Source organism: Beta vulgaris, chromosome 5 (genome assembly GCF_026745355.1).
Source record: "Beta vulgaris subsp. vulgaris cultivar EL10 chromosome 5, EL10.2, whole genome shotgun sequence".
NCBI classification, from domain to species: domain Eukaryota; kingdom Viridiplantae; phylum Streptophyta; class Magnoliopsida; order Caryophyllales; family Amaranthaceae; genus Beta; species Beta vulgaris.
This window is the reverse complement of record NC_079206.1, coordinates 49,409,011-49,420,886: the sequence shown is the minus strand read 5'-3', so window position 1 is coordinate 49,420,886 and position 11,876 is coordinate 49,409,011. Positions and strand designations below refer to the sequence as shown.

Below are 11,876 nucleotides of genomic sequence, written 5' to 3'. Positions count from 1 at the left end.
CAACCTGAAATTAGTCCTGTTGCGAATTCATAATCTCGCTGGTACTTGATTGCCCCACTCGTAAAATCAGCCCTCTCCTCCCACTCCTTTCGGTAGGGTTATGGAAATCGTCATCCCCCCGAAGAAGCGTCATCCACCAGATCGGGCAGTTTTATTTTAGTTTAAGTTATTTATGGTTTTGTAGTAGTTTTGTAAGAGCAAGTCCAGCTCAGTTTAGTTTCTTTATGTTCATTTGGTTGTTTTTTAGCATTAGGGTGTACTTTTGTTTTTAATTAATGCACATTCTTCCGATATCAAAAAAAAAACGTTTTGGAGATAAAAATATTACGTTCCAATGATTTCCGTGCTTCATAGGTAAATCAGATGTGACTAGTATCAAGCAGCATATTTACCACAACTACAAGCAAAATATCATATGCTTGAGACAAGTTACTCCAAGGTTCAGGCTATAACAAAAACCTTCTGCTTCTAACAATAGCCAAGACTCAGCAGAAGTCGATGAGACTTGCATGCATGAAAACATTGATAGCCATTTTAACCTAGTTCAGCCATAATGATTGACACAAAGAATACATGGCTAAATCACAGCATGAATAATTGAACATCATATAGCAACCAAAAAAACTACCGGGTGGAGCATGCGCCCTTCAAGACGATGTAAATATTTAAGCAAAGATGCTAGTCAAATATAATAGAGTATATTACAGAATTTCAGCATAACATGGGATCACATAAATTGCACTATGAAATGGCAGAGCTCAAGAGGTTTCTGCAGTAGGTTGAGTTAGTCCAGACTTGGCCAACAACTTGTTCAAGGATTCTGGAGAGTGTACCTGGTACTTGACTTTTCCAGAAGGTGTGAGGTAAACTTCAGCCAATTCAAGCTTCTCGGAAGTAAGACTTGTGCTGTCCATAGTCTTGCTGAGGACCTTCAAAACAAGCTGAACCGCATCTTCCCGGCTAATATCATCCTTGTAGTCCTGCTTCAGCATCGACTGTGCAGCTTGGTTGTTTGCTCCAATTGCAGTAGCTTTCCAACCACCATAATTGCCACTCGGATCACTCATGTAAAGTTGGAAACCGTAGTTTTTATCCCACCCAGCAAAGAGAAATGAAACACCAAAGGGGCGAAGCCCACCAAACTGAGTGTAACCCTGCTTGGTATCACACAGAGATTGAACCAGCTGCTCAACAGGCATTGGCTCTTGGTAAGCAAAAGTGTAACGCTGAGCCTGGACTCGAGCTGTATTAATAAGGATTTTAGCATCAGACATTATACCAGCCACAGCACAAGCTACATGATCGTCAACTTTGTACATCTTCTCGGTTGAGGTGGAGGTCTGAAGAAGCTTGGAAGTCACTTTTTTCTCACCAATTAAAACAACACCATCTTTTGCCAAAATCCCAATGGCGCTTCCAGCATTCCCAATGGCCTCCATGGCATACTCCACCTGGTAGAGACGACCTTCAGGAGAGAAAATCGTCGTACGGCTATCATACCTCCGAGACATTGTTCACTGCCATGAGAAGAGTAGAACATCATGAGTGTATCATCAGAGATGTATCAAGTATTCATTGCTCTTAATAAGTGTATTATGCAGGTGCTTAACAATATGACTAGCTGACATTAACCAAACAACGTAATATCACATACAAGGATAACAATATGACCATGAGCTATTATACAAAACAAGATCAATATTTTATAAGAAAGAACCACCAAAATTTGAAGGTTTGAGAACAATGATAAGCTGGAATACAAGTATCCCTCAAATAGAAACAAGGCTGCTGGGTAACTAGATGGTGATTAGGGTGAACACAGCTTGCAAGTAACATAGAGCAATCACAAACCTGCAAGCGAGATTCTAAGAAAGCGGATATATACGAGTCAACCTGAACATATCATGCATATATGTTCCCGTCAATCCAAAAAGGGGAAATACATATCTATGATACAAACCCATCTTCCAGCATGTTGAGAACAGGTAAGTGAGATATCAACTATACATGAAAATAAGTTCTGTACTTCTATAGTTTGACGCACAAATATGTTCATATGGCATAAAAACAATGAAAACACAAGATATTGCCAGCTTACAGAGAACAAAAATACGTAAACCTGACCATCAACATAGTTCAGATGCAATACCTCAAATTATTTCAAAATATAATGAGTGTGCCCATATAGACTTTTCAATAGTTTGCAATTCACAAACTGCAGATTAGGGTGCTTGCTTTCTCTTCACCTAGTGTTCACTTGTCTTAAGTTCTTGGCCTTGAAATAACCTATCCTGAACTTATTGTTGTAAAATGAACTCAAGGAACCCTTATTGGCCCTGAACTTAACTTATTTGAACTAATCTGAATATATAAGCTAAAGCATGGAAACTTCTATGACTTGAGGTTTCTTTGTTTCCAAAACATCTTCCTTTTTGGGAACCCAAATGGTTTCCCTGCTAATGAAGCAAAAAAAATAGTTGGACGATGAGGTTTCCTCGTTTTGAATACATTTCCGTTTCTGAAACTCCGTCCCTTTTCGTGCTACAAAGTGTATAAGCCAGTGATACAAGGGACGCGGGACGCTTGCCCGATCTGCGATCTGAATCGCTCAGAACAAACCCGACTCAGGTCACCTCCGTTCGCGAATCAAATCGCCTAAGGCGACGACCCTGATTTTAGTGCAAGAAACCCAACCAATTGGTCCCAATCGCAAAACTAGGGTTTTCTTCGACAATTTTAGTAGAATAATTGAGGCAATGTTCGCCAGTAATAGATCATAAAACCTTAGAGCTTTTATTTTTCTGAATATATAGAATATTTTTCTGAATATATAGAATATTTTTCCGTGTTTAATTTAAATTTTTGGTTTTTTTCGCAATTCAGGCTTTGGAAGTTGAAGGTTAATTAATGGAGGTTATGTTTTTTTTGGAAGGGGAAGAGGGTCGAAGTTCTGAAGAACTAGTGAAAAAAGTGACCCCTTGCTCAAAATTATTTTCTAGAAGTCTCTTAGTTAAACACAGTAGTACTATGGTAGTATGGTGAACCTTTTAATAAATATTTATACTATCATCTTTTATTTATATTTTGATAAGATTACTAAGAGTTCTAATATTTTAAATTTATTGAAAAAAATCAGTAAAAAAAATGAACCAACGTTCCCGATTCACCCAAGGTAGCGTTTTCAGTACCACACTTCGTATCGTTCCTTGTATATTGGCATAAGCCCTAACTATAACTAATTTAAACTTATCCTGAGATATATGAAAATATGGGGAGAAACAAAGCATATGTTGAACAATATATGGGCTCAACTAGAAGGCTAAACTAATAGTATTAAATATCAATACATGAAACACATTACCGAATAACAATAATAGTGACCAAACTATGATGATAGGAATAAAAAAGTTCTTTCTAAGTAAATGAGATCAAGATATTCACATGGGTAACTTCACTCACACACATAATAAACATTAGGCGAAGCGAAATACAATAACCCATAACCATGTTTAGCTTATTCCCTTATGAAGCATGACTTCTCATTCAAAATTTGGGAACTAACTGATCGTACCAAAACAAAACCCGACTTTGGGAGGCTAAATTTCAATATATATGTTCAAGATAGTCTAAGTGTTTGTTTGGTTAAGTCATGGAATAGGAAGGAAGTGGAATGAAATAAAGAAGGGGAATGGTAGCAAGAAGTGTTGTCTTTATTGAGTGTTTGGTACAAGCCATATAATGAAATGAAAATGAAAAGCATTTTCATCAAAAAAGAAATGGATTTTATTACTTGAAAGGAAAGGTAACAAATTAGGGGAATCTATTACCACCATGTAATACTGATGGATTGAGGAGGGGTTAAGCCAAATAAGAAGAACGGGAGTAGGTAATTGCAACTGTTTCTTGAAGCCCAAAAATGTTGAACCAAACAGTCTATAAGTATTTCTGATAATGCTTTATTCCATAAAGAAACTTTCTCATAAGCTCGAATGCATAAGCAATTTACAGCAAAGCTAGAAACTTAAAGTAATTGCAAATTTACAGAGTATGTTCCCAAAAATAATAATATAATTATAAACATACCAACACCCCCCTCCACCCCACCACATACACACAAACACACAAACGTTGACCAATTGAGGTCAATTGCTTCAATACTATCACAAAATTATCTCTTATCAAGAACCATGTCCTCCATAAGTTTCCATGTGTGATTTCTTATGACACACACAACTCACTAAAGAGTCCTCTCATCATACCTAAACCATCTTAGTCTCCTTTTTAGCATTTCTTTCTTCTATGGAAGTAATTCCCTCCAAACTTCTTATCATCTCATTCTTAATCATCTCTTCTTTTGTAATATTATATTCAATAAATCATTCGCTTTTCTACCACCATATTATTGTCACATTGAGCTCAATTTATCAAATACTATATTACTCCATAGAAAACAACTGGCCTAATGACTACACATTAGAATTTTCATCTTTTAACAGTTAACTTCATTTCTCATAAAGAAATCCCCGTGAACTACTCTACTTCTCCACCTAGCCAGCACGCATTAACACAACATATATTGTTCTCATAAATGTTGCATTACCTTGAATAATAAACCCGAAAGATAAACGCTATGCTATGAACTCAGATCAAGCTTAGTAAATAACAGTAAAATAAGGCTAAAGAGGGTAGATAACAATCATAGCATTACATTCGATCGATGGTCATCAACTTCATACGATGCTCATCATTCGAGAGGATGAGTGCTCTCCTAAGGTTTCCTATCTGTCACTACTTTTCTGAATGAATTCCCCCTGGTACAGTTCCCCTTTATTACAATGCACACCCACTACCTACCGCAGAAATATTCAGTAAAAGACAAGCCTGCCCTTTCTAGAAGGTGGTTAGATATTTCCATCACTCATCTGCTCGTTCTCCAGTTTGCTAGGAATATTCTCCAGCTCAGCGTCTTTTTTCTGCCTTGTTTCTTCTCTTGTAAGTTACGGTTGTTTAGGGTGAATCACAGCATTACCCCCCACCCAAACTTTCACCTTGTCCTTAAGGTGAAAAGATGGAAATCTCGTAAGGTTGAGTATTCTTCCCATGTGGCTTTCGTGTCAGGTAAATTTTTCCATTGGATCAACACTTCAGTTTGTGACCAGCTCCCATATGGGCTGGAATTCAAAGCCAATTCAGAAGAGAGGTCAGAGGGAAAATGAGTTGAAGCTGGATGATTGCCCAGGGATTTTTTCAGTTGTGAAATGTGAAAAACCGGGTGTATTTTTGCAGTAGGAGGAAGTTACATTTTGTAGGCCACGGTCCCCACTTTCTCCAATATCTTGAACGGACCATAAAAGGGTGCAGCGAGCTTTTCAAATGGCCTCTTGGCTAAATATTTCTGCCTATAGGGGAGCAACTTCAAGTAAACCATGTCACCCACGCTGTAGTGAACATCCCTTCTCATACCATCTTCATACAACTTCTTGTTGTTATGTGCTTTCAAGAGATTGAACTTAAGATCATCAAGTGCCTCTCTCTCTAGCAATTGATCTTCCAAAGTGGACACGGCAGGCCTTTCTCAAACCACAATAGTGGAGGAGGGTCCCTCCCATACAGGGCCTTGAATATAGAGCACAGGGTTGAAGAGTGAGTGGATGTATTATAGCAATACTCCGCCCATGGCAGCCATGAAACCCATGTTTCCGGCTGCCCATTGATAAAGCAACGTAAATACCCATCTACTCCACTTGTTGATGACCTCCGTTTGGCCATAGGATTGGGGGTGATAGGTTGTGCTCCTCTAGAGTTGAGTGCCTTAGAGCTCGAAGATTTCTCGCTAAAACACACTAAGAAGGACTCGGTCTCCATCAGAAACAATGGTAGAGGGAAATCCATGGAGCTTCCCTATTTCTCCGACAAAGAGGGCTCTCACACCTGCAGCTGTAAGGGGATGTTTAAGAGCCAAAAATTGGTTGTACTTGGTGAGCCTATCCACCACAACAAGCACTGTATCAATCCCGGCAGACCTAGGGAGACCTTTCACGAAATTCATCGAAACTTCTTTAGTTCTTCCTACACTTGGCTGGGGTGGGGAGTGGCTGAAGGAGACCCACTGGTTTCAAAGAGGTAGACTTTTGTCGTTGACACACTTGGCATAATTAAACATGTTTTGTGATGGCTTTGCACATTCCTGCAATTACAATACGTTAGCTATACGTTGCTAAGTCTTAAAATCCCCTAAATGCCCACATGTAGGTGAGTCATGATATTCATGGAGAAGTTGTTGCACCAATGCAGATTTGGGGATCACAATTCTCCCTTTGTGACGTAACACCCCAGAGCCACTGTGAAGCCCTTTGGACCCTGCAGCCTGCTGGTCCTCTTCAATGTTGTGCTTAAGCTGCTTGATAAACGGGTATGCTGCAATTTGTTGTTGTAAATCTGCCCATTGGGGATTGTGGATGGAAATGAGCACCCCACACCCCACGGAACTTGAGAATTTTCGGGAAAGAGCATCGGCCACTTTGTTAGAAGGGCCCGGTTTATACTTGATCTCAGAATAGTATGCCATTAACTTTCTCATCCACCTTACCCACCTCCCTTTGAGTCATAAGGTGACGTTAGCTCTGTTGGTATGAGTGAATCACAAAATGCTGGCGTAATAGACAATGTTTTCATTTTTGAACCGCTAACACCACCGCCATGAGCTCCTTTTCATAGATGGACTGGCTGCGGGCCCTGCAATATGCAATAGGATGGCCTACACCGAAAACAGAGGCATCCAGAATGAAGGGTGAGTGAAATTCGACATGGCTAGCATCGGGGCAGCAGCCAAAGCTTGTTTGAGGGCTGTGAAAGATTCGGTCGCAGAGCAAGAGACCAGCCAAAATTATCTTTCTTGACTTGTGTAGTGAGTGGTGGGCAATCTCAGCATACCCTTTAACAAATTTGCGATAGTACCTTGTAAGCCCAAGGAATCCCCATAGCTCCCGCAAGTTGGTGGGGGTGGGCCTATCCAACATAGACTTCACCTTTGATTGGTCCACTGCCACACTGTTCCCCAATTACATGACCCAAGTATGCAACTTTGCGTTTCCAGAATTCACATTTTTTTCCGATTAGCAAACAAGTGGTGTGTAGCCAACACATCAAGGACAGTATACAAGTGTTGAAGGTGCAACTCAAGAGTTTTGCTATATATAAGAATATCATATAAAAAACGAGTACAAACCTCCTCGAGTAAGGCCGGAAAACATTGTTCATCAAAGCTTGGAAAGTTGTCAGGGAATTAGTGAGCCCGAAACCTTAAGGTCTGAGTTTTCCAATTCGTCAGGCCCCCTTTCCAACAAATTTAGCTCCATCAAGACTCCTCCCTTCTCCTTTCAAATGGTTTTGAGCATGGGCTTTAAAGAAATTCACGTTCTTCACCAAGGTCGGGTCACCCACTAAGGTGACAACTTCTCCCCCAACTTGAAACCTTAAGGTCTGAGTTTTCCAATTCGTTGTCATGGTGCCCAATTTTTCAAGCCATTGTATTCCCATTAAATCTGAGTTCCCTTATTACAGGGGAAGAAAATCTTCCACAACAAGGAGCCCCTTTAACTTAGAGCAAAACTTGTTTACATTCTCCCTCACCTTGTACGGCCTCCCCCGTCCCCAAGGAGACTCCAGACATTTTTTAGGCTGTCCAGAATCCCAAGCCGCTCCACCAGGTTGGTAGATATAAAACAGTGGGTTGCTCCGGGATCCACCATGACCACCACCGGAGCTTCATTGAGCATGCCCATCAGTTTACGGGTTTTGGGGATATTGATTCCCATAACTGAATTAAGGGAGATTTTAGTTTGGGTTGGGTTTTCTTTTGGGCTAAGATGGGGGTTAGTGTCCAAGGTTGAGTACTCATCCTCCAACTCCTTCTCTTCAATCAACGGTACACTTAAGTCTCTCCTTTAGCATTTGTGGCCCGGAGCCCATTTCTCATCGCACTTGAAGCACAAACCCTTCTCTATTCTGCTTTGTAATTCCTGTTCATTCAACCTTCTTACTTCACCCGTGGGTAGACATGGCCATGGCCATGGGATGGGGAATTTTTGTGGTGTTGGATGAGTATTAGGTTGAGTAGGTGGTTTATGTTTGGGGTGGTTAACCTGAGGCTCAATTCCTTTGCAATCTCCTCATGGACCTCCCCTCTAAAGGAGTCAGAAGTTCAATGATATTTCGGCGATACTCCGCCACACCCTCCCGTTGTCGGTGATTCACCCACTGCTCATGGAGGGTTCCGGGAAAGTAGACCGTAATTATCGCAGGAGCATCCCTCTTAACTCCCGAAAAGGGTTGTTTCTAGTTTTCCCATTGAAACAAAATAGGGTGTCCTCGTCAAGGGCCGCCACTGACGCCTCCAACTTTTCCTCCTCAATGAGGCAGTAAAACTTAAAGAAACGCTCGGCGCCTAGGATCTATGCGTCGGGATTTTCCCGTCAAACATGGGCAAATCCAACTTCTTGAACGCCATCCTTGGCCACCGTTTATTAAATTTCAAAAACAAAATTCCCTCGGCGGTCATGCCCTAGAATCTCCTCTAGGTCCTCCTCGCTCCGACCACCACTGCCAAAATAGGAATAGGGATGAACATTACCCCACTCGTCAAGGCGACGCGGTGAGTTCCCCCTATAACAAGGGTTGCTCCAGCTCTCCCCTCGTGGAGGCGTTGTGGGTTTCCTGATTTGGGCTTCTACATTCCCCAAATCAGCCCTAATCTTCACAATTGAAACTTCATGGTTCTTCCTAGTTCGATCTATTCATCCTTCTAGCCCTAATCTCTGCGTTCAGGTGAGAGTTCGTTTTTTCCAACGCCGACGTGAGCTTAGGGGATAGCTGGAGGGTGTTCATCCACCTTACTCATCGAGCGCGCGATCTCTCTCGGAAGTTCCAACTGGAACGCTATAAACTGTTGTTCAACTATCAAGCCTCTAGAAGTTGTTTTCAGGTCCTACCATGGCTGAAAAAGTGGGTAGATAGTATTGCATTCAATTGATGGTCATCAACTTCATAAAATGCTCATCATTCGAGAGGATGAGTGCTCTCCCAAGCTTCCTATCTCTCAATACTTTTATGAATTAATTCCCCCTCGTATAGTCCCCCTTTTATTACAATGCACACACATACCCGACAACAGAAATATTTAGTAAATGACAAGCTTGCCCTTTTTAGAAGGTGGTCATTTTTCTAGCACTAAGTGCTCATTCAGTCATTCTCCACCTCAGAATCACTTCTTTTTGCCTTGTTTCTTCTCTTGTATGTCACTGGTACACAGGTGGTTTTCAGTGAGTCTCAGGACACTCTAATATTGGACTAATATTTGTTCAAATTCTAACCCCAAGTCCAAAATATTCCTCCCTTCCTCACACCTCAATTCTATACTATCACAAATCCTTTAACACAAATTACAACCAACTTTAATATTGTCGTCATTGATGTCTTATTGCATCATATTAATGAAACCAATGTTACAAGCAAATAGCATGAACCACAATACACCCTAACACATTATTTTTGTAAGCTCGGTTTGAACTATGATGAATAGAAATGTACTTAGATGCCCTAAAACAATATCAAACCAAATTGTGACTCCGCTCCTGCTCTCACTTTAACTTTAACTGCCTCGTAAATGTATTCAATTGCTCAGTTATATGCAATTGAAGTTGCCTTAGCCTGAAGACACCTTTTTAACGATTTCTATGGTATTTAAATATAGGCCTTTTCTATATCAATAAAAAGTAAATGGTCTGCTTTTCCTATATCTATACTACTCCATTAAACATATAAGAGGCATAGCCTCCACTTGTCGTTCTTCCGTACATGATAACATATTGCGTCTTCAATAGTTGTATGCCTCCTCAATCTCCTCTTAACGCCCTCTCCCGTAATTTCTAGCACAACTAAGTAACTAAATCCCCTAACATGATAACATAGTTGTATCCCTCCTTAATCTCCTCTTAACACACTCTCTCATAGTTTCATAACACAGCTAAGTAACTAAATCCCCCTAACATAATAACATAGTTGAATCCCTCGTTTGTTGATATATAAAGGGATTATAGAGCTAAGCGCCCACGACATTCAAAAATTTCTTAACCAAGTTATTCCTTTTTTCATAAGCATTCCTTTGTTCTATGGGTATCTTCTCAAAACCCACTATTGTCCCCCTTCTCATCACTTAAAAACCTGAACCTCTTCTTAGAAAACAAGTGGACATAAAATTGTTGTTGTTATCCTTAGCCCCCTTAAGAAGCACCTAGGAAAACCTTTCTCATCTCTCCTTGACTATACTCTCATCCACAAGGACCCTTCCACCTTCATCCTTAAAGCTTGTCTTTCTTCATCATCCATCTATTTGATATGACTGTGTGACAATCTCGACTCTTAGGCGGAGGGGGAAAAGCCGCTTGCTTAACCAGCGAGTCAGGATCACAGTTGTCTCATTCAATTTCTTAAAGATATGTAATTCCACAATACATTGTCTTCACCAACCTGCATATATCCCTTACTCCTCCCTTATCATTCAAACCCTGATAGAAACCCACCCTACACCTTATTCTTAGCTTCTACAACTGCTGACACTCCCCTCTCTCTGCACCCGCCAACATATTTCACTCCTTGCTATATTTTCAATTGTTGAGAGATCATCAATCAGGCCCTTAATTACTTCCATTCATCCCTTAGCTCCTACTTTTATTCATCTTTTAAGAAACATGTTTGGGCACAAAACCCGCAATTGCATCCCACCAAACGCGAGTATACAAATTATTATGAAACTCATACAACAATACAGAACACAATGTCTCGATCAAATCTATCTGCATTTTAGGAGATAATACATCAAAACCCTAACTTAGATAATGTTTTACTGCCCGAAAAATTTTAAAAAAAAAAAAAAAAAAAAAAAAAAAAAAACCGACCCACAGAACCTACTCACGATAACTGAGCTATTAATCCCAATGTAGTCTTGGATATAATTCATTAATCCCGTAATGATCAATTGAATCATGAAATTATATAATCAAAAGAGACAACTGAGCAAATTAATCGACGCACGCTCAAAAACAAACAATAGAGATTACAGAAAATATTATGATTGAAATAATTTTGAAATGAAAATCAAAATACTAACCTTGAGAAATGCAGAGAGATCAGCCGAGAGGACAGAGAGATGACAGTAAAGTGTGCTTTTTTAAAAAAAAATTACAGTAAAGTGTGCTTCGCAGTAATATAAGAGCCACTTTGGACTTGGAGCCTTGGAGGGATAGTTCATATCACAGCATTTTTTTTTGTAAATAAATTCTTTTTTTAAAAAAAAAAGAAATAATTAAAAAAATTAATTTAGTTTTCCGAAAATATTACTAATGTTGAATAACAAATGACAAATGTGTATAAAGAATTATTGGTGTATAAAATGACTGAATTTAATTCATGATATATAAATAATGTTTTGTTTCTCCCGACGAGAAATTAGGCAAATTAATAGTGAAAGCTTCTTAAATTTTCGATTCATCCCCAAAATCAAATAATCATGTGTGTAAAACGACATTTTTGTAACTCAAATGCTACTAATATATAATGGTAGAAGTTAAAGTGCGTTCCCTTTACCTTAATAAATTAAGTTTTAGGTGTAATAAGTTCAGATAAGTTCCAACTAGATTTGATTAGGGAAATAATTTCAAATCACGTCTAATAAGGTCCAATAAGTTACAATCGGGTACAGTAAGTTCCAATTAGGTATAATAAGGTTCAATAAGTTCCAATCAGGTGCAATAAGTTCCAATTAGGTCTAATCAGGTCAAATAAGTTACAATAAGGTCCAAATAGTCAATGATCAATAA

General features: G+C 39.5%; 1 protein-coding gene across 1 annotated transcript; it reads right to left on the bottom strand.

The window, feature by feature from the left end:
- Positions 1-590: 590 nt before the first annotated feature.
- On the bottom strand, positions 591-11,278 carry LOC104893893 (proteasome subunit alpha type-4). Its single transcript, XM_057395141.1, has 3 exons — positions 11,257-11,278; positions 11,168-11,225; positions 591-1,517 (listed from the first exon to the last, which is right to left on the bottom strand). The coding sequence occupies exon 3, from the start codon at positions 1,509-1,511 to the stop codon at positions 759-761; it is 753 nt and encodes a 250-aa protein (XP_057251124.1). The 5' UTR covers positions 1,512-1,517; positions 11,168-11,225; positions 11,257-11,278; the 3' UTR covers positions 591-758.
- Positions 11,279-11,876: the final 598 nt, after the last annotated feature.

Bases quoted from the DNA above. Each gene is read 5' to 3' on its own strand.
- LOC104893893 (XM_057395141.1), bottom strand. From the start codon at position 1,511: ATGTCTCGGAGGTATGATAGCCGTACGACGATTTTCTCTCCTGAAGGT.